The sequence below is a fragment of the Delphinus delphis genome, chromosome 9, assembly GCF_949987515.2.
Source record: "Delphinus delphis chromosome 9, mDelDel1.2, whole genome shotgun sequence".
NCBI classification, from domain to species: Eukaryota; Metazoa; Chordata; class Mammalia; order Artiodactyla; family Delphinidae; genus Delphinus; species Delphinus delphis.
The window spans coordinates 82,111,673-82,134,228 of record NC_082691.1 but is presented as its reverse complement, the minus strand read 5'-3'; the positions used below and the strand labels follow the sequence as shown (position 1 = coordinate 82,134,228).

Below are 22,556 nucleotides of genomic sequence, written 5' to 3'. Positions count from 1 at the left end.
TAAGTCTGTATTTCCAGCTGGATGATTCTGTTAAGTTCAACAATATATAGTTCTAAGAAAGAGCTTCTCCAGGATCCACAATGAGATTTCTTTTCTTCTTTTTGGATTTTTTTTTTTTTTTTTTAATGAGGAAAGTAGCTGATGGATAACAGCAATCTAAAAAAATCCTCTGAGTTCTCAATTAAACATTAATTCAGGTGTTTTAATTGAGACTCTGTTATTTTTAAGAAATCTGGCCCAACTCTATTAGAAAAGGATGATTTTCTGACTTGGTAAGGATTCAAGTCATATTAACCCTGCTCTTTCACATCTCTGTATATCTACGGGAGCCATATGGTGTGTGCTAAAGATATGAGCTTTTAAGTCAGACAAACTTCAGTTTAAACCTCCACTTTATCCTCATGAGTTGTGTGACTCTGAAAATATTGTTTAAATTCTCCAGAATGGACCCATTCCTAACTTACAGGATTACTGTGAAGGGTTAATGTCCATAAAATGTTTGGCAGTAATGATGATACCTGATCCTCAATAACATAAATCTATTTTTTCATAGTTCTGGACACTAGAAATCTGAGATCAAGGTATTGACAGTGTTGGTTTCTTTTGAGGCCTCTGTCATTGGCTATTAGATGTCCACGTTCCCTCTGTGTGGTCCTCACAGGGTCTTTTTTTGTGTACACACATTTCTGGTGTGACTTTGTGTGTCCTAACCTCCTCTTCTTATAAGGACAACAGTTAGATTGGATTAGAGCCCACCCTAAAGACCTCATTTCAACTTAATTATCTACTTAAAGACCCTATGTCCAAATACAGTCACATTCTGAGGTACTAAGGGCTAGAAATTGGACGTGTGAATTGGGGTGGAGGGAGGGACCACAATTCAGCCCATAATACCATTACTCTTGGTTCTTCCTGCATTAAGTAATATCACCAGGAAAAAATTAGTATTTATACAACATCTTATGCCTCCACAAAAGTACCTGCACTGAGGTACTGCTTTAATTCTTTGGGCTTTAGAAAGTGTTGTATAGGAAGTATCCAGTTGAACAATGATTTAGTACCTTTTCGAAAACTATGGTTGAAACTATTTCCATAATGTTACCAATTTCCTTTAATAATACAACCTACATAATAACTGTCTCCTGAAATTTAAATTCCAGCAAACCTTCTGTCTTCAGACAGTGATAACTATAGGATAACTATAGATAGATGATAGATGATAGATAGATAGATAGATAGATAGATAAATAGATAGATAGATATACAGATCTTCCTCAACTAACTATGGGGTTACGGCCCCATAAACCCATCGTAAGTTGAAAATATTGTAAGTCAAAATGCATTTAATACACCTAACCTACCAAACATCATAACACCTACATTAGCCCACAGTTGGGCAAAATCTTCTAACACAAAGCCTATTTTATAATAAAGTGTTAAATATCTTATGTAATGTATTGAATACAGTACTGAAAGTGAAACAGAGAATGGTTGTGTGGGTACAGAATGGCTGTAAGTGTATTGGCTGTTTACCTTCCTGATTGCGTGGATGACCCGGAGCTGTGGCAAGGTCATTGCCCAGCATCACAAGAGAGTGTCCACACCATATAACACTAGCCCTGGGCAAGATCAAATTTCAAAATTTGAAGTATTCTTATTGAGTATCTTATTGAGTATCATTTTTTCACGATCACGAAGTCAAAAAATTCCAAATCAGACCATCCTAAGTTGGGGACCGTCTGTGTGTGTGTATGTGTGTGTGTGTGTGTGTGTACTTATTGAGTATCTACTTATTGAGTATCTACTTATTCTTATTGAGTATCACTTTTTCACGATCACGAAGTCAAAAAATTCCAAATCAAACCATCCTAAGTTGGGGACCGTCTGTGTGTGTGTGTGTGTGTGTGTGTGTGTGTGTGTGTGTGTGTGTGTGTGAGAGTGTGTGTGTGTGTGTGTACAAACCATCCTAAGTTGGGGACCATCTGTGTGTGGGTGTGTGTAATTACACAGTTCTTAGATAAATTTTGTTCTTGTAATAATTGTTTCTTCTCCTTTTTTTTATTTCTAAAAAAATTTTAATTTTTATTTGGTCTCTTCATGTAACTATTCTCTTTATTATATTTTATATCTGTTCAAATAAATACTTTTAAAATTATAATAATTAAAGGTATCTCCATTATTCTTATTCTTAGTTTTGACCATACTGTTGAAAAATGATAAAGGGCTAAAAGGTGGCATGGAAGCAGGAATCCATGGAGGGAAACATGGAGGAAAAATAACACGTAAAGGAGGAACTGATAAGCAGTCAACAGCAGATGTTTCATATTCATTTGCATACGTCACGGTCGAAAACATGGCACCGTTGTGTGAGACACTGTTTTTATTATGTTTCTATAAATAATACTTATGGAGGATAATTGAAAACTAAAGACTACATTTTATTTAATAATGCTCTACTTTGAAACATCTACTTTAAGAAATGTCTATGGGGCTTTAATAGAAAATTTATTTCCTGGTCCAAATATTAAATATCATGTATATTTAATTATAAATACTCATTATAAATCTAATATCTGTCCTGCCATATTTAGAGGATCTTGAGCTTCCTTACACTTGTCCTTTCCTACCCTCAGCAGAGCTGATAGTTCACTTATTGGTGTATGCTTTATTATTCTCTGAAGCTGGTTTCCACCATTCTCAATAGGTCCAAGGTTAAGGATTCAGACCTCACATGTGAACCAGCCCAGTTCTGCATCCATAGTCTTCGCCCTTTGGTTTGACTCTTCATTTTGCTAACATGTGTCCTGGCTAAAAGGGGCCAAAAGGGAGACAGCAAATGGATCAGAGCAAACCCGTCTCCATCTCCACTAATGAAAACACAACGTAATGTCTCTGACCTGCCGATGGGTCAGCAACCCTACAATTTCTACCTGACACGAGGGACACTCAGGATTGTGAGTTTTTTCCAGAATGATACTAGACTATGACATTTTGAATGTGTTTCCTATAAGCATAAAATATATTTCCTTATGAACAAATATTTTGTGCCTATAGTTCTATGTGTGCACGTTCCTTATCAAAAAGGCTAAAAAAGGTGTGGCTGATTTTGAGAGAGCAGTACCGTTATGTCTTTACTGTGTGAGGAGTGGAGGAGGATTCAGAGAGAGTAAAATCAAGGCTAATTAATAACAGCAACAGCTACTGTTGATGATTACTGTATGCCAGGTGCTGTGCCAACATTTTACATACGTTGCCTCCTTAAATTCATTTACTTAAGTCTATGGACGTTTATAAATAGTGTGAGTGCCTTATCCTCAGCTGTACATTTCTTAAGTGGGGGAGGGATGCAGGGCAGAGCCCAGAGCTCTCATGTTCCCAAGTGGAGGCCACTGACTTTTAGTTGTCATATTTATAGTTTAAAAGGTCATCATGTTGGGAATTCCCTGTTGGTCCAGTGGTTAAGACTCCTCGCTTCCACTGCAGGGGGCGTGGGTTTGATCCCTGGTCTGGGAACCAAGATCCCACATGCCGTGCGGCAAGGCCAAAGAAAATGATCATCATGTTTATCTATCCAGGAGTTTCTGTCCCAGCCTGGGTATTGATTTGAAGGGGTATGGGGCCCTCAAATTTTAATAGACTGTCTAGCTTTAGAACCTGATTTATTGTTTTCCTCTTGAAACTACATGGGTTATTTCCTTTAAATGTCAAATTCAAGAGTAAGGATCCACACTGCCTCAAAGACCAGAAAATTCACATATTCAGGCAATGTTCTAGGTGTTGAGTTTATAGCAGTGAACAAAACAGGTAAAAATCCCTGGACTCATGGAATTTTTATTCTGGTTAAGGGAAAGAGACAATATATAAATTAGTAAAATATATAGACTTTTATGCTAGAAAATAGATGCTGAGGAGTGAAATAAAGCTGGGGAAATAGATGCAGGTGGAGGGATGGGGGTACAATTTTTAATTTCATGTTTAGGAAAGGGTCTCATTGAGAAAGAACCATTCAGAAAGGAACACTTCCTGAACGAAGTGAAGGGTCAGTTCATCAAATACAAAAGCCCCAAAGCAGAAGCATGCTTGGTATCTTCTAAGATTAGCCAGGAGGCCAGTGTGATGAGAAGAGAATGAATGAGGGAAAGAGTAAAGCCAGATCAGTTCAGAGGACCTTGTAGGCCATTATAGGGACAGCATCAATGTGAAGTCATTGTAGAGTTTTGAGGGTAGGGGTGACTGAACCCAATTTATGAATAATGGGATTAAATTCTAGCTACCTGTGTTAAAAATCAATCAGATGATCAGATAGAAGAGAATAAGAGCAGAAGAGGAGAAATGTATAGATGTCAACGGGACATCTATAGTGAAAATCCAAATAAGAGATGATGTTGGCTAGGACCAATGCAGTACCAGTGGGGGAAGTGGAAAATGACACATATGAACAAATTTTGGAAGTAGAGTCAACAGAATTCAGTCACAGATAGAGCGTAAGAGAAGAGTCAAGGACAATTTCTATTTGTTTTCATCCCAACAACGGGAAAGATGGACTAAAGACAAGGAAGACCACTGGAAGAAGAAGTTTAGGAATGAAGATGGGATTCAGATGCTTGTTAGTTTTGGATCGTATATGTCAGACATCTAAGGGGAGCTACCCAGAAGGCAACTGAGTTTCCTGAGGGAAGCCTGGAATTAGTCAGCATATAGTTTTTAAGGCAGGGCTACCTACATAACTTGTGAGGCCCAATGAAAAATGAAAATGTAGGCTTCCTTATTCAAAAATTATTGAGAATTTCAAAACCCTGACAGAAGAACTTTAAACCAAGTGTGAGGCCTTTCTGAGTGAAGGAGCCTGTGTACAGGCAGTGCGCCCAGAAAGCTGGTCCTGCTTTAAGGCCATAAATCTGAACATTACCATCAAGAGAGTAATGTGGCCAGATAGATAGACAGATAGATAGATAGGCAGATAGATATCCAAGGACTGAGGTCTGGGATACTTCAAGGTAAAGATGTTAGAGAGAATGAGGAGGACCCTTCAGAACTGACTGAGAAGGAGAAGCCAGCAAGGTATTTGAACTCGACAAAACAGAAACAATAATAAAATGTTTGATATGGACTTGGGATGGTTCATTAGTATCCAGGCTCATCCAAAGAGCTGGTGGAGGTGCTGTGTGTTATCGCCTCTGGTGTCCCATTGCAAGGGGAGTTTTATTAGCTTGGATTGTTTCATGATAGGTTGATTTGAGGCTTTTACTACCCACAGGGCAACTCCAGAGTTTCTTTGTAAACTTCTCCATCTTAAAAAAAAAAATTGTTTTAATCACTTCTAGTAATTAATGAGATTTTGAAATCCATTGGCTGAAGCCCTTCTGAAAAGCAGAAGATCCATTTGTGGAGGCAGGTGACACTTTGGCGGACACACAGATGAGGGAATAGATAACAGAAGTAGAGAAAGGCAAAGGCAGGCTTTAAGTGTAAACGTAGCTTTCTCACTGGTCAGACTGTGTGAAGCAGACAAACGGGACCTGGCTGACTGCAGCAAAAAGTGAGATGAAACCATCCAGGGCAAGGCAGACAGGAATAAATCATCTGTTTCTTATCACATGGCACAAATCCGTCTGGGGTGTTAGGTTTCTTAACAGGTTACATTGGTTACATAGGGGTTGAAAACTCACCAGCTTGGATATCTGTGGAGTTCTGTGTGCAGGCAGCTGGTTGAAAGTAAAAGACTGACCTTTCTCCTGGAGTAATATAATCTCCTCCCTCCTTACCCTTCCTAGAGTCTTTAGTGATTCCAGGCCAGGACCTACGTTCAGTAGACCCTGGATGTGCACAAATGACTCCTGCAGAGAATGAAGAGGAAGCTGTAATGGTCCCAGAAAAGATGTCATGTTAATATGCTCCACTGTGCCATCTCCTCCCTGGCTTAGCCAGAGATCATTTCCATCTGCTTCACTGCATGTGACTGCTTCAGCCTCAAAATGTCCAGCGGCTGTGGAGGCAGAGGAAGTGACAGGCTATCAATGGACATAATAGAAAAGATGCTCCTCTTCCTCTAGGTACTAATATTTTAGAGTGACAAGGGGCAGAGGGTGGGGCATAAAAGAAGGATGGAAAAAAGAAGGTTACATTAATATATCCAGTACCACTGTCAGCATCTCTCAGTGGATTTATGTTGGTTACAGGGAGTTAATATAGTTTCCTCCTAATATAGTTACAGCATTCTGGTGAACTGTAACTTTGATACAGAGAACCAGTGCACTATTCTATTCCCTATCAGCAAATGGGAGTTGACTTTTGGGCAAAATCTTATTCTGCCTACTTTGAAGTAAGATTACAAAAGCATTTTCCTTGACATCATATAGTGAGAGCAGGGCTGTCAGCTCTTCACTAAACTGTCAACTTTGGATAACTGGCTCATAGGCCCCTCTTATTCTATATACCTGGAAGGATGCTTTGTTGGCAGCCTTTTAGATTCAAAGTTGTAGGGAAAATAGTCTTTGTTGAGCTACTACTGTTTTGCACCTTTGAGACATTTTATAAGGATTATGTCATTCCACCTATAACCCTTCTATGAGAAAAGTATTATTTTCCCCCATTTCATAGGTAATAAATTAAAGGTCAGAGAGGAAAATAAGATCTCACAACTGTTCAATTGCCAGGGAAGTTTTATTAGAGTTCAGATTGTCACCTGGTGGGTCGACTAGGGGCTTTTTACCATCCACAAGGCAACTCCAGAATTTCTCTGTAAACTTCTTTATCTTTAAAAAGAATTTGAAGTGGCGGTGCTGGAATTCAAGCTCAGGTCTGCTTGAACATGTTTCTTCCTTACGTGGTTCAAGTAATTAGAATATTCAACAGGTATAAAAAAATCCATGAGTTTTTTGGAAACGAGTGCTCATTTTCAATCTTTTAATATAATCTTTCCATTTCTTCTTAAATATGGGAGATACTGAAAATCCTGTAATCCATGATGCTAAGAAATTAACTTCTCTAGAAGGACAGTAGGTGGCATTTCATTTCTTTGCTTATTTTGCTCTTACTGCTTTCATTGAGGTTATAATATATACGAAATTTTTATCTCATTAAATATTCAAAGAGGAAGTTCAAAAACTCAGTCTACTCACAGTCTGAAGTCCTGTAACAAAGCCTTGGCCACTGTAAGGTTTTAGATTTTAGGGTATGATTTTTGTATAGATGCTTTTTATATATTAAACCCACATTAAAATTTTTCAGAAGCTGTTGTAAGAGAGCACATAAGATCTGTAATTTGCAATCACAGTGTCTAATGGAGGGCTTGGAACACTAAGCATAGTACTGTTTAATCCTAATGTCTATGTTTATTATATCTTCTTTTGAGTTGGCTTGCTAAGAGGATAGACTACAGTAATATATTTAACGTGGAAACTAGCATTCCAGAATCTTCTTCATGCTTAATATTTAACAAAATCAAGTTTACTATATATTACAGAAATTATTCTGAATAAGGGGAGAAAATTATCACTTACATTTATGGTAGTGGATAAAATTTATAAGATTTTCAAACTAGAAAGGTATTTATGAATTATTTGGACTAGTATTATATGTTTTAGCAAGACCAACAGGTTAAGACATATAAAAAGAACCCAGCTAATCAATGTGGATGTTCCCATCATTTCATGGCTATACCTCTGGAGGGGTTTTTTTTTTTTTTTTTTTTTTGCAGTACACGGGCCTCTCACTGCTGTGGCCTCTCCCGTTGCGGAGCACAGGCTCCGGACGCGCAGGCTCAGCGGCCGTGGCTCACGGGCACAGCCGCTCCACGGCATGTGGGATCTTCCCGGACAGGGGCATGAACCCGTGTCCTCTGCATCGGCAGGCGGACTCTCAACCACTGCGCCACCAGTGAAGCCCTTGTTTGGTTTTTGTTTGTTTTTTAAGTTAAAGTGACTTGGCTGGGTCTGACTGGGACAAAACTGATGGTTCCCTATTTGAGTGGCTTTGGAATATTTATGTGTGGTTTGCATTTGGCTCTATCCTTTCCTTATCATTACATCCTTTCTCTGCAGCCCATTTTCTGCATAGCCTTTCTGCAGCAATGCTAGCTGGAGAATAAGTAGGAATTCAAAGAGGATTAACTATTGTATAAGAAGCTTATGAGTATTCATAATAATAAGTTGCTTAAAACTACGTGGCAAAGCTTAGGGAGGTTCGTGTGGTTTAAAGGCACATATTCACATTTTATCAGGACCTTCTTAATTGCAGTAGATTAGTTCTCTCAAATTTAACATAACAGGTAGCCTGAGAGGTCATGGCATGTAGTAATTTATCACTTTGCCGAGGGACGTATCTGAATCACGTCTCTACTGAGGATGGTACACATGAGCCCAACCTAGAATCTGGATTCATACCTCATCTCTTTGTGTTTCTTACTTAAAATGTCATCAACCCTGATGTCCATTTGACAGAGTGGAAAATTATGGAAAGCATATTCTGTATGATTTGTGTAAATTAAGGGTTTCTTGAAGATCTTCATATACTTAAAAATAATGAGTGGTATCTGAGTAATTATTGTGTGATTTCTTAGAGGTATATAAGAAGAAATGTAGATTACAGATGCTAGGGAAGTTTATACCCTGGTTGTGCATTTTTTATGAATTATTACAAAGTTCATATAAATTGTTATAATCACATAGTTATACATTAGCAAGTGCTCCATTGTATTTATTTTTTAATGCACTAGTACTTAGAAGTAAAATAAGGACATTATAATCAGGATTTATCATGGAGGACTTCCTGGAGGAGGTGTACTTTGAAACAAATCGATCCTAAATATCACCTTGTTGAAGGGTGTTCCCATACTCACGATAGGGTCTTAAGCAAACGACAGCCTTAGTGGTAGATAAATTGAACAGTAAACTCAGTAATCCACAGGATATGATTTTTCAGACAAGGACAGTCTTTTTACTAGTGCCGGAAGTTCTCTTCATGTTTCAGACAGTTTCTCACCTCAAGGCTTTGTCATCTGTTAAGAGAAACAGTCTCCCCTAGGAAAAGGAAGCCATAAGGCTGATTCAGATATTTACTCTTGAAGGTAAATATATTTCGAGTCTTTATTAAAAAGGACACAATTAATTTGGGGATTGCTGGATGCAATCTGACAACTTTACATTTTCAGAGGTATCATTAGAATGAACAGACATTAATGTAGAAACAATAAATGCTGGAGAGGGTGTGGAGAAAAGGGAACCCTCTTGCACTGTTGGTGGGAATGTAAATTGATACAGCCACTGTGGAGAACAGTATGGAGGTTCCTTAACAAACTACAAATAGAACTACCATATGACCCAGCAATCCCACTACTGGGCATATACCCTGAGAAAACCATAATTCAAAAAGAGTCATGTACCAAAATGTTCATTGCAGCTCTATTTACAATAGCCCAGAGATGGAAACAACCTAAGTGTCCATCATCGGATGAATGGATAAAGAAGATGTGGCACATATATACAATGGAATATTACTCAGGCATAAAAAGAAACGAAATTCAGCTATTTGTAATGAGGTGGATAGACCTAGAGTTTGTCATACAGAGTGAAGTAAGTCAGAAAGAGAGAGACAAATACCGTATGCTAACACATATATATGGAATTTAAGGAAAAAAAATGTCATGAAGAACCTAGGGGTAAGACAGGAATAAAGACACAGACCTACTAGAGAATGGACATGAGGATATGGGGAGGGGGAAGGGTAAGCTGTGACAAAGTGAGAGAGTGGCATGGACATACATATACTACCAAACGTAAGGTAGATAGCTAGTGGGAAGCAGCCGCATAGCACAGGGAGATCAGCTTGGTGCTTTGTGATCGCCTGGAGGGGTGGGATAGGGAGGGTGGGAGGGAGGGAGACGCAAGAGGGAAGAGATATGGGAACATATGTACATATATAACTGATTCATTTTGTTGTAAAGCAGAAACTAACACACCATTGTAAAGCAATTATACTCCAATAAAGATGTTTAAAAAAAAAAAAAACACTATGCTGAGCAAAAGAAGCCTGAAAAAAAAAAAAATCACGGAGATGATAAAGGGCTCTCTTCGTCATCCTAAAACATGGCTACCTTGTAACCTCAGTATTCCAAGTTATTTGGGAGAAATTATATTTTCAGCTCAGGACATGAAAAATGTAAACAGATCAAAGGTTTTATTTTTAAAGAGGTGAAATATTCATACAATGGAATATTACTGACTCTTTAAAAAAAAAGAAGGAAATCCTGCCATTTGTGACAACATGGATGAACCTGGAGGACATTATACTAAGTGAAATTAGTCAGATACAGAAAGACAAATACTGCATGATCTTACTTATGTGTGGAATCTAAAATAGTCAGACTCATAGAAGCCGAGAGCAGAATAGTGGTTACCAGGGGCAGGGGAAAGGGGAACTGGGGAGATATTGGTCAAGAGGTACAAACTTCCAGTTATGCAAGATGAATATGTGACTACAGTTAACAATAATGTATTGTTTACTTGAAATTTGTGAAGAGAGATCTTAAGCATTCTCACCACAAAAGAATAAAATAAAATAAAAGAATGAAAGAAAGAAAATGGTTACTATGTGATGGATATGTTAATTAACTTGATTGAGATGATCATTTCATAATATATGTTTATCAAAACATCAAGTTTTGATAAAACCTTAAATATATACAATTTCTATTGTTTGATTATACCGCAATAACATTGGGGAAGAAAAAAGATTAAAATACTGTCATGTTTGTTTTCATAACATAATGAAAAGAGCTAAAGCAGTGATTTTAGGTTTGACTTTTTCAGTTCATTAACCTCTAGATTGCAGGAAGAAAAATCTTCCAGAGGGACTTCTCTTTGTAAGTACCAGAGCAGTCAATTTCAGTGAAATAAGGATAAGGAATGAGCACAGGGGGAGAATTTTTCAAAATGCAGATGTCAGGACCCATCCCCAAAGGGCATATTTCAGTCTTGGAAGGAGGAAGTCTTATACGTATTTTCTAAAAGCACCCACATTTATTTTGATCTGACGCAATCATCTAGAAACCCTCTGGAATTATCCTTTAGGAGGGCTATTAAAAAATATCAAGCCCTTATGGCATGCTTGTGATGTATCCAATTTGGAAGCTGGAATTAAGTAATTATGTGAAGATGCAAACACTCACATTATCCAAGCAATGGGGTGCAATAGTGATGATCTGGACTATTTCACTCCCACTCTATTTCCACTATATATAATTTACCTTCTAGGTTAGGTTTACTGTTGAAAGAATAACATTTGACCTGTGATACCTCCCTGAATAAGGTTTGTGTGACATAAAATATTAGTCTTTTGCTAGACTGATTTTGTTCCCTTCCTTATATATGCTTAATTATAATCTAAAGAGGAAACTAAGCTCCATCAGCTTACTTGTTTGTTTTTGCTTGTTTTAAAAAATTGGGCTTCATAAACAATACAACTTTACCCACATTTGCAGGTGGGGATAAAGGAACGTTTCACTATAATTAAGGGCAGTTTTAATAAGTGCCTTCTAATGCACTGTTAGCAGAGAAGCTGGAATAATCTCAGAAAACGGTTATATTATTTGCTTTATCTTAGGTCAGGCTTACCAACATTGATTCTATGTTTTTTTCCTTCTTCAGATGTACATCCAGACTACAACACTTACTGTCTCCATGAGTTTAAGTGCTTCGGTGTCTCTGGGCATGCTCTACATGCCCAAGGTTTATATTATAATTTTTCATCCAGAGCAGAATGTTCAAAAACGCAAGAGGAGCTTCAAAGCTGTGGTGACAGCTGCCACCATGCAAAGCAAACTGATCCAAAAAGGAAATGACAGACCAAATGGCGAGGTGAAAAGCGAACTCTGTGAGAGTCTTGAAACCAACAGTAAGTCATCCGTAGACTTTCCGATGGTCAAGAGTGGGAACACTTCCTGATAGATGTACGTTGAACATTCTTCTACTGGTCTTGGGGACTGTGCTACGTGGTTCCAGGGGCCTGGTGGTACTCGCACACCATGAGACCATCACAGCAGTTAGAACCATTTGGTTAGAACCAAACGATTTCAAGGCAAGTGGCTCCTCTCCAGAGCATGAACATAAACACGAAATCTCTTTTACAAAGTGTGATGCTCGAGTCTCTCTTTTGAGGCATTACAGAGCTTGAAGCTTGGAACTGTGCTCCATTTATAAAATTATCCTTTAGCTCTTAGGAACTACTCTCCAATCTTTTTCAGTTCAATACTGGTCGCTCTTTACAGAATTGATAGTTAACTAGTATTTACAAAGCATGCTACCAAAGATCTTACACAAATAAATGATACGTTATTCAGATATTTAGGGAAATGAGAAAACTAGTTAGCTAACATGTTAGGTTAAGTCATAGTCTATATTTGTTTCCCCAACATGGTCCCCTTCTTTGGTTTCCCTTGATTTCCCTTCTTGGATATATTAAGGTAATTAGAGCTCTTCTCTGAAAGCCTCATGACCCTGAAAACAGGACCCCTTCTACAGCCACCACTCCACTTTTCCTTTCCTCACCTATTATCTTCTCTATACTCATCCCTGAAGAAGCATATAACAACATACTGGTACCAAACTAAGCCAGCAGAGTTAACTGAGCTGTTCAAGTCCATCTTGGACTCTATGGAAGAGTAGCAAATAGATTGAAGTTATGTATTGCAAAATACCAGAAAGCTGAATACAGTGAAAAAAATTATATATATATATATATATGCGTGTGTGTGTGTGTGTGTGTGTGTGTGTATAACCTATACATTACGAGATTCTGTATATGGTTCAATATAACACAGGCATTAAGGATAAAACCCTACGCAAAAATGCCCTCTTCCTCTCGGATTCTGCCTGGAGGCTGTATCTCCTTTTCTCTGTACTTTTGACATGAAATACAGAAAAGATTGAGATGACTTTATCTGATTTAATTATTATAACAACTTATAGTCTTCACTAGATTCACAAACCTTCCCTTGCATCAAGAGTTCCAGATGAACACTGTCTACTCTAATGCCCCACATGCAGAACTATCCTTAGAAGATAAGTATTGATTAATTAAACCTATTGGCTTCAATTACTATCAGACTTCTTGGAATGACTGGCCAGGTCCTCTAGGAAGATGACCTTCAGCTCGTAAATATCAAATTTAGTTACTTGTAGAGAAAGAAGCCTTTTAAGAATTTCACAGACATTCCCCACATAGTCACTCTTCTGCAAACATGAAATCTTGAGGAAGTGCAAGTGGAGGCACAATAAGGATGGGTTTTGGTATCAAATGGTTACAATCATCTCTGATTATAGATAAGCAATTGACTAATGGTGGGGCTATCTGGGCTCCTAGCAAAGGTTGTGCTGTAACTACTCTCAAAGGCATCAGTGTAGAATGCTTGTGATTTCAGGGCAGAATTTTATTTGTTTCTTCTGCCTTGAAATCATCAGTGCAGGAAGTTAAGACCTAATGTAGGATGCCAATAAACTACTTTTGGCCAGTGATACACTTTGAACACTGGTACTTCTCAGTATGACTCACCAGAGTCTATAGTTGTACTTGGTTTTTAGCAGCAATCCAGAAAACCTTATATAATATGGTTGCACATGGAAACAACCAAATGTACACTGAAATAAATACCAGTTATCCTGGACTCACCTCTGAAATGTGGTAAGGAAAAAAATTAATAAACTTTTTCCACCGCTTTAAAAAATAAGTTAGTTCCCTGAAGGGAAAATGTGCTGTATTGACAAAGACTAATCCCATGCTATAGAAATAAGTCTCATACATTTTGTTTTCCTTTTATTATTTTCTGTTGCTGTTGAAATGGAAATTTCATAGCATGTGTACGTATCCCTCTTTTCTCTGAAAATAAGAATGAAAGATTACAAATGTGAAGGCTGTATGATGGCTAAGCCTGTAATATTTTGGAGGAGTTGAATGCTCACCTTTGGAAGGTAAAAGAAAGTTAAGAAGGTGAATCAAGATAAAGTCAATTATGACCTCAAAGAAGGTTAAATTGTACTTCGGGGATTTTACTGTACTATTCATCTTTTACAGGAGTGGTTTGGGTTGAATGAATTAGGCTCAGATAAAGTGATTACAGTTTACACATTCAGGAGAGACAGAGTAGGAAATCCTCACACATCCTTCTGCAATCCCACTCCTGGTAACAGTTGTTAACCTTTGTTCACTTAAGGAGTAGCTACAATGTACCCCTTGTGTGCTTGTTCCCTTTACCAAATGCACCAGTGGTTTGAATGGAAAAAGTAAAAAGTCTTCCAAAATCACAAACTCTCTAAAACTACCAAAAACTTGAAGAGCTTAAATGCAATATTTTTCTTCTAAAAGTGTGTCTTATGTCTCTAGAAGTATAATTGAATATTGGAAAGCTTTTGCCATTCAACTCTCTGTAACTAGTACCTTGCCTCCTCAGATTTAAAATACCTCCTTTCAAAACCCGTGGAGCCTATTCTCAATCAAACCAGGACTAGTTAATCCACTGGAACAGTGTCCATGTTGCCGCATCCTCATACTTTCTGCTACCAGACTTTTGATAAATCACCATTACCACAATGACTTGACAATGACGTACAGGACAGTGTTTTGTAAACTATAAACCACTATATAAAGGTAAATGTATCATTGCTCCCATGAAAATATAGATTGGTTTGTGAGTAACAAAAAAGAAGACAAAATTCAAAAACTATTTTTTTAGCATCGCCTTTTTTAAAGATTTTTTTTTTTGATGTGGACCATTATTTTTAAAGTCTTTATCGAATTTGTTACAATATTGCTTCTGTTTTATGTTTTGGTTTTTTGGCCCCGAGGCATGCGGGATCTTAGCTCCCCGACCAGAGATCGAACCCACACTCCCCGCATTGGAAGGCGAAGTCTTAACCACTGGACCGCCAGGGAAGTCCCTCCCTTTTTTTAATATGTGGAGGATTTTGATAATTATGGCTACTATGCTACATTCAGGATTTGTTTCCTGACCAATTAACTGTATTTATGATATGCATGCAGTGTTTTTCTTTCATAGCTATGGAGTTCTACAAGTCCATCATTCTTAGAAATTTCATCTTAAAGATGACTTGTTAATGCCAGAAATTCTGATCACATATTTAAGGAAAGCTTCTAATGGTACACAGAATAAATAAAAGCAATGTGAAGCTAGAAGGGAGACCAAATGACTCCATGTTAATGACTGAATTTGCAGAATACTACATTTCACACATAAAAAGGTCAAGTGTTGTTTCATACAAGTGTGGAAAGAGAGTTAGAAACAAAGTTGGTATATATGAATTTTATCATCGGTACCCAATTAACGAATGCTGTAACACGGTATTCCTTAAGCTCTATTCATGCATAATTCATGAAAACAGCTGCTTCTGGAGGTAGATCTCCTTTCTCTAGCTTATGAACACAGTGTGGTGTGCACAGGAAATTCATTGTTGCTGTATTCAAGGCTGATTTTCACATAAGCATATTCATCAGCAGAAGTATTACATTAGCTTATATGTACATCTCTGATCCCTTTTGTTCTGTAACACTTCTGGGATAAAGATAAAAGTATCACTGCTGCCGTGAAAATATGCAGACATACCTCGTTCTACTGTGCTTCACTCTACTGCATTTCCCAGATACTGCATTTTTTTCAAAAGTGAGCATTTCTGGCAACCCTGCATTGTCAGATGATGGTTAGCATTTTTTAGCAATAAAGTATTTTTGTCTAATTTACGTATGTACATTGTGTTTTTAGACATAATGCTATCACACACTTAGACTACTGGATAGTGTAGACATAACTTTTATAGGCACTGAGAAACAAAAAAATTTCATGGGACTTGCTTTATTGTGATATTCACTGTATTGCAATGGTCTGGAACCTAACCCACAAAATCTAGATTGGTCTGTGATTAATAGAAAAGATAAGACTTAAAATTCAAAAATTCTATTATTTTAGCATCCATCTTTCTTTCTTCTTGGAAGAAAAAAAGAAAAGGGAAGATTCTTGCAAGATATCTGCCATTCACATCGTTTCAGTGTTGACTAAATTATGTTTCCAAAGCCTTACATCCTTTTTCTAATCAGAAAAATTAAGATTACTTTCTTTCTGTAAATTATAGTCTTAGTTCTCAATAGAATTCTACATCTTTTTCCCTGGAGGTTACTTCTAAGAGTTCAAACAATGAAATAATTTCTAAAGAGCTTTAGAGTCTTGAAGTTGGAATGATCCTTGAAGATTAACATCTGAATATCATCTTCGTTAAGGTCTTTAGGCTCTTGTTCCTCTGTTACAACCATAATTTTTCTTTCTAGCTATCTGCAAATTTGGATATTTCTCACATTTTTAGTTACTGTTAAATATACTGAATAGGGCAGGAAGTTGAGCAATCTTTTAAAGGGTCGTTTTTCTAACTCATAATTTTTCTCCATCTTGTCTACAAAGATCATATGAAAGTCTTTCAAAAGCATAGTTGAAGCACAGATTTCATTTTCTTAGAATACATTTAGAGGCATAAGAGAGCATTATATAAATTAGAAATAAAGACCATAAAAATCACTGTGTTTCACTTCACACCAAACCAAAGGTAACAGACACCCTACCTTTTAGAAGCATAAATAGAAAAGTAGCATTCCATATGGACTCTCTAAGACAACAGCCATTCCCCACAAATCTACTGTGCCTCCGTCCTCACAAAAACATAATGTTGTGGATTGTGGACCAGTGATGAAGCTGAGGCCCCATAACCTGGTTCAGTGACTTTTTTTCACTCATTTTGTAGAGAAGAGAATGCAATTTAAAACCAAGTCTATTGGTGTATAACAGAAACTAACACAGTAGTGTGACGCAATTGTACTCCAATAAAGATCTATTAAAAAAAAAAGTCTAAGATCTGCTTCCTTTCCACTGTCCCTCAATAATAACCTAATGTGAGCAACATAGAAAGATAAGCAGATATGTCCCACCTGTTTTTGGCATGAAGCTCATAATATTCAATGAAATAAAAAACAGCAAAAACCTCTACAGCTAGCACTTCCTGGGCTCCCTGTATTAATTTTAGTGACTGTGGACTTTGTCTGATCCTGGTCTCTGGTAAGAACTTGTCTGGTCAATTACCAGTATTCATGTACACTACAATGGAATGAGTCTAACTGCCAATTATTTCGGAGAAGAAACTTTACAATTTCCTTATTCAATGTTCAAAAGTAAATTATTCTCTAAAAATCTGTTTCACCCTGAATTGGATTTATATAGTGAAATACATACGTTTTGCACTTTTTCTTCTTTCTTCTTATGATTTTTCATTCCAGAGTTCCACTGAAAAAAATAAGATATCACTTTTGAATTTTAAAACAGATTTATTCTGTCACATCTTTCAAAAATATGAAGTAATTATTTGGATTTAGATTTGTATTTCTGGAAATTTAAGTATGAATATACTTAAACTTAGAATATTTTCTAAGTTTAGACTTAGAAATATTTAGAATTAGAATATTTAGACTTAGAATAGACTTAGAATATTTTCTTGTTCATACTTTTCTAATAATCTTACAATAATGGGTTTAGTTCATGATAAGTTCCTTCTTTGAGTCTTTATTTATTTTTTAAACATCTCCATTTGTATCCTTTGGATGAAACCAGACCATAAATATGTGTTGGCAATACACATTGATATTGTACTGTGTTCACTTCTAGAGTCTAAAAGTACTATTTTTAAATGGAAGATATATTCATTCTCAAAGCATGACTAATTATAATGACTAACCCTTTCTTGGCCATCAAATCAGACTCAAAGAATTGAGGTCTTTAACGTGGGTTGTAAGAAAAAATTCTTTTTTCATTTTGCAGGATAGAGAATTTCATCTGTTCTTTCATTTTTTATATTGTAAATCTGTTAGTCAAAATGCACATTTAAATTGAATTTCACCTAAATATATTAAAGAACAGGGCATTCACATTTTTAGTTTTCTGCCAAATGTCTACACTATAAATGAGACTAGTGGTTTTATAGATTAAAAATTCTGCTGCATTTTTATTTCTACAATTGTTGAAATCCTACTACACTGCTTAAAATAATAAGTAACAGGTTGTAAAGACCACATATCATAAAAAGTCATTGCAATATTTGAATTTTAAAATCATTTTAACGAACTAATTTATTATTCTGTACTATAATTTGTCTTAATTTGTCTTAACAGCTTCCTCTACCAAGACGACATATATCAGCTACAGCAATCATTCAATCTGAAACAGGGAAATGATACAATATGAAGAAATGTGGTATGCGATCTTAAACAATGAACGTGACACCACCAACACTCACTCCTGGAGATCTCTGTAGACTACAGTCAATCAAATCAATAGTCAATCTTGTAAGGAACAAAAAGTAGCCACAAGCCAAAAGTATCAATAACAGGGAGTGAAGAAACCCATTTTATATAATACAACCAATGAGTGTCAAGCTAAAGTATTGCTTCCTCATGAGCAGTTAAAAAAAAAAAAAAATCACAAAAGGATAACTAATGTTAGCTTGTGAAAAAAAAAATGCTGTTGAAATAAACCATGTCTGATGTTATTCTTGTAAGTATTTTTCTGTGATTGTGAGAACTCCCGTTCCTGTCCCACATTGTTCAACTTGTATAAGACAATGAGTCTGTTTCTTGTAATGGCTGACCAGATTGAAGCCCTGGGTTGTGCTAAAAAATAAATGCAATGGTTGACGCATGCAATTTTTTATACAAATAATTTATTTCTAATAATAAAGGAATGTTTTGCAAATGTTGAGAGTTGTTTCGTTCCAGTTTTAAAGCCAGGGAAAACTCTTTCCAGTTGGCACTGCTGCTGTTATTTAACTGCTGCTGTAAAAGCCCTGGTGTGCCAAGAAACTACTATTTCCTCGAGGAATGTCTTTTTGTACGTTTGCGTGTATGTGAAGAACACGGTCTTTCATTTCTCTATGAAAATATTATTTGTGTAAGATTTTTGTGAATATTTCAAGATTTATGTGGTAGCTTTTCATAGTAATTGCTTCTTTTATGAAGAATCAAGCAGTAGCTTGAGGTCAATTGCTTCAGGTATCGTAATTAACAAATGATGAGTTAAACTTGGGAGAATGTAATCTGAAAATCACCATCTAGAAGTATATCCAAGTGTCACTGAAATTCTCCATTTTCTAAGCTAAACATTTGTAAATGAAATATTCCAAGGTGTGTAATACTAACTTTTTCTCACCTGGGCCTAGTATGCACTGAAAGCAGTGAAGTAACGGGCCTTACCCAATACATTCCTTAAAGCACAGAATTAGCATATTTATTCCCTTTGCATCACTAAAGAAACCACAGTCCAGATAACATGTCAGAGCTTTCTTATTTTCCAAATGAAAACATTCATTGGTTCACAGAACAGTATCATTAAAGAGAGAGAAAACAGGGAGCCTGTGTCATGCTAATAAACCACACTAGGATGGGTAAGAGGAGCCTGTTAAAGGCTTTCAAATCTGCTCCCATTTTCGTCCTGGGCGCCTCCATTCTACACCGTCCCAGACATCCATCAAGTCAGTGGTGCTCTACAATCATTTTGTTAGTAAATGTTCTCTCTGCTGAGTTAGCTTGGACAGCTCATTGCATCCCTTATAGATACAAAGAGCTACCTGTGCTCTGTAGCTTCAACCCAGATATTGACAGTCACTTTATTTAACACAGAGTTGAAGTAGCATAGCTTAGGCTCCTTCAGCATAGAGCAGCATTTCCTAGATTCCAACCCAGACAGAGAGCTACATACAGAAGGAAATAGGTACTTATTGGCCTCTTGTTGAGTTTCTCCTAATAGTTATTTGTTGTTTGTAGATAATATTTAAATCAAGAGTGAGAGTATTGTTTTCAAGTTTTCAGATTATCTGAATTACTGATGAATACAATCCCGTAATCAGGATCATAAACCCACCTCTAGGTGTGCCTTTCTAGATAAGACCTAGTTTAAAGTGAAGGAAACTCATAACTGCACATTTAGCATATTTTATTGTGCCACGTAGCTCAGTACCAATAGCCATACCAAGAAAAGTAATTATAATTGTATTTTAATTTTTAAACTGACAGTTCTCTTTGTATTGGAGATTATTAGTCATTTTAAAGATTTTTTTTAAACTAGTAAGTATATACATGTTTGCTTGAGAGAAATGCTTGAATTTTACAAGGCTTGCATTTCATTCAGAGAGAAATTCAAGTACATATTCATATTTTCATTTACTAATTGACTTTAGTCAGGGTAAGTGGATACAACAGGGTGATTATGAGAGCAAAGCTGGCTTTCAGGCCAAAGGTGGGTTTTTATTATTATTACTTTTTCTTCTAAGGCTTTAGGAAGAAAAAATATTAAGCAAAATTCATGACGTTTCAAAATTGTTCTTCCTATTACAAACTTACCAATGGGTTTTCTTTCCTAAGTACTTTTATAAATAATTGATAATTATTTGGTGTTCTACAAAATCTTTTTAACTCATAATAGAGTTGAATAATAGTCCTCATAGATTTTCATATGCCAATCATCCTTTATAACATTATCTCAGTGGGAGATTTTCTTGATGAAACTGTCACCTTCCCCAGGCAGTAGGAGGATAAATTCCCTCAACCTCTTACAGTAGGAGCTGGAGCATTCTGACTTCCGCTGTGGTTATTTTCTCAGGGATTTTGCTGAGGGTTCAGGAGATAGTTATACATGCTGGGACAGTGTGGGGAGGCATCCTGTAAGGAGAAGGATTTAGCATGTGCCAGTAGTGGTTCATAAGTCCCACGCTTTAAAACTAACTGCTGTGTACTGTAGATAAGCAAATGCGAAGTTGCAGGGAAAAAATATAGTATTATAGTCTTTAGAATCGACCTTGTGTTTTATTCTGGCCAAGAAATGTCACATCTAATCTCAGCATGCCAGAGGGAATACTAAAAATGTAGCCTAAGGTAATGCTCAGCAAATGCCACTAGTAGACAATAAGCGATATATCAGTGTGACCTTGGGCCAACCAAATCTGACCTCAATTTTTTTAAAAAATCAGCTTATGCTAGCTAATATCTAAAGGCACCTAAATCTACGATGGTTCATCTGGCACAAACTCATTTTATTTTTAAGGAAAACTAATCATAAATGTAAGCTTGAGGGAAGACCGTTGGAACATGAATAGGAACTAAATGATTAAGCTTTATTTTTAGTGTTTATCAGAAACTTTTAGAGAAAATTTAACGTTTCAGATGAACAGGATTTTACTTTTCTAACTCGAATTAAATACCATGTTACAGGAAATCTCACTAAGAACAGAAGTTTGTGTCATCTTATTTCCTTCCCCTTTGACTCTATATTCTCTATTATTTACCAATGACAGTGAAGAAAGAATATCATCAATTTTCTACATTATGTTAGCCAACACTGATATTTTATTTATTTATTTTTATTTTTTTGAGTCTTTTTTTTTTTTACATTTTTATTGGAGTATGCTTGCTTTACAATGGTGTGTTAGTTTCTGCTTTATAACAAACTGAATCAGCTATACATATACATATATCCCCATATTCCCTCCCTCTTGCGTCTCCCTCCCACCCTCCCTATCCCACCCCTCTAAGTGGTCACAAAGCACCAAGCTGATATCCCTGTGCTATGCGGCTGCTTCCTACTAGCTATTTTACATTTGGTAGTGTATATATGTCAACGCTACTCTCTCACTTTGTCCCAGCTTACCCTTCCCCCTCCCCGTGTCCTCAAGTCCATTATCTATGTCTGTGTCTATGTCTGTCCTGCCCCTAGGTTCATCTGAACCAATTTTTTTTTTTTTTAGATTCCATAATGTGTTACCATATGGTATTTGCTTTTCTCTTTCTGACTTACTTCACTTTGTATGACAGACTCTAGGTCCATCCACCTCACTACAAATAACTCAATTTTGTTTCTTTATGCCTGAATAATATTTCATTGTATATATGTGCCACATCTTCTTTACCCATTTGTCTGTCAATGGACCCTTAGATTGCTTCCATGTCCTGGCTATTGTAAACAGGGCTGCAATGAACATTGTGGTACATGACTCTTTTTGAATTATGGTTCAAAAAGAACCATAATGGTTCATAATATGGTTCATAATATGGTTCAAATCCCACTACTGGGTATATGCCCAGTAGTGGGATTGCTGGGTTGTATGGTAGTTCTATTTTTAGTTTTTTAAGGAACCTCCATACTGTTCTCCATAGTGGCTGTATCAATTTACATTCCCACCAACAGTGCAAGAGGGTTCCCTCTCCAGCATTTATTGTTTGTAGATTTTTTGACAACGGCCATTCTGACTGGTGTGAGGTGATCCTCATCATAGTTCTGATTTGCATTTCTCTAATGATTAGTGATGCTGAGCATCCTTTCATGTGTTTGTTGGCAATGTGTACTGATATTTTATTTATTCAGCAAGTGGATGAAATGACATTCTTAAACTCTATTATGCAACCTTACCAATTTTTCTCATTTCATTTATTTAATGTCAGTGTTTCATCTATCTTTTACAATAAAA

General features: G+C 36.6%; 1 protein-coding gene across 2 annotated transcripts in view; it reads left to right on the top strand.

The window, feature by feature from the left end:
- The window catches only part of GRM8 (glutamate metabotropic receptor 8), a 752,204-nt gene extending 733,421 nt beyond the window's left edge, over positions 1 to 18,783 (top strand). For both annotated transcript variants that reach the window (XM_060019983.1, XM_060019982.1), the window contains 2 exons: positions 11,646 to 11,892; positions 18,214 to 18,783. In XM_060019983.1, coding sequence (XP_059875966.1) covers positions 11,646 to 11,892; positions 18,214 to 18,263 — 297 coding nt within the window. In that variant the 3' untranslated portion in view covers positions 18,264 to 18,783. The remainder of the gene's footprint in view (positions 1 to 11,645; positions 11,893 to 18,213) is intronic.
- Positions 18,784 to 22,556: the final 3,773 nt, after the last annotated feature.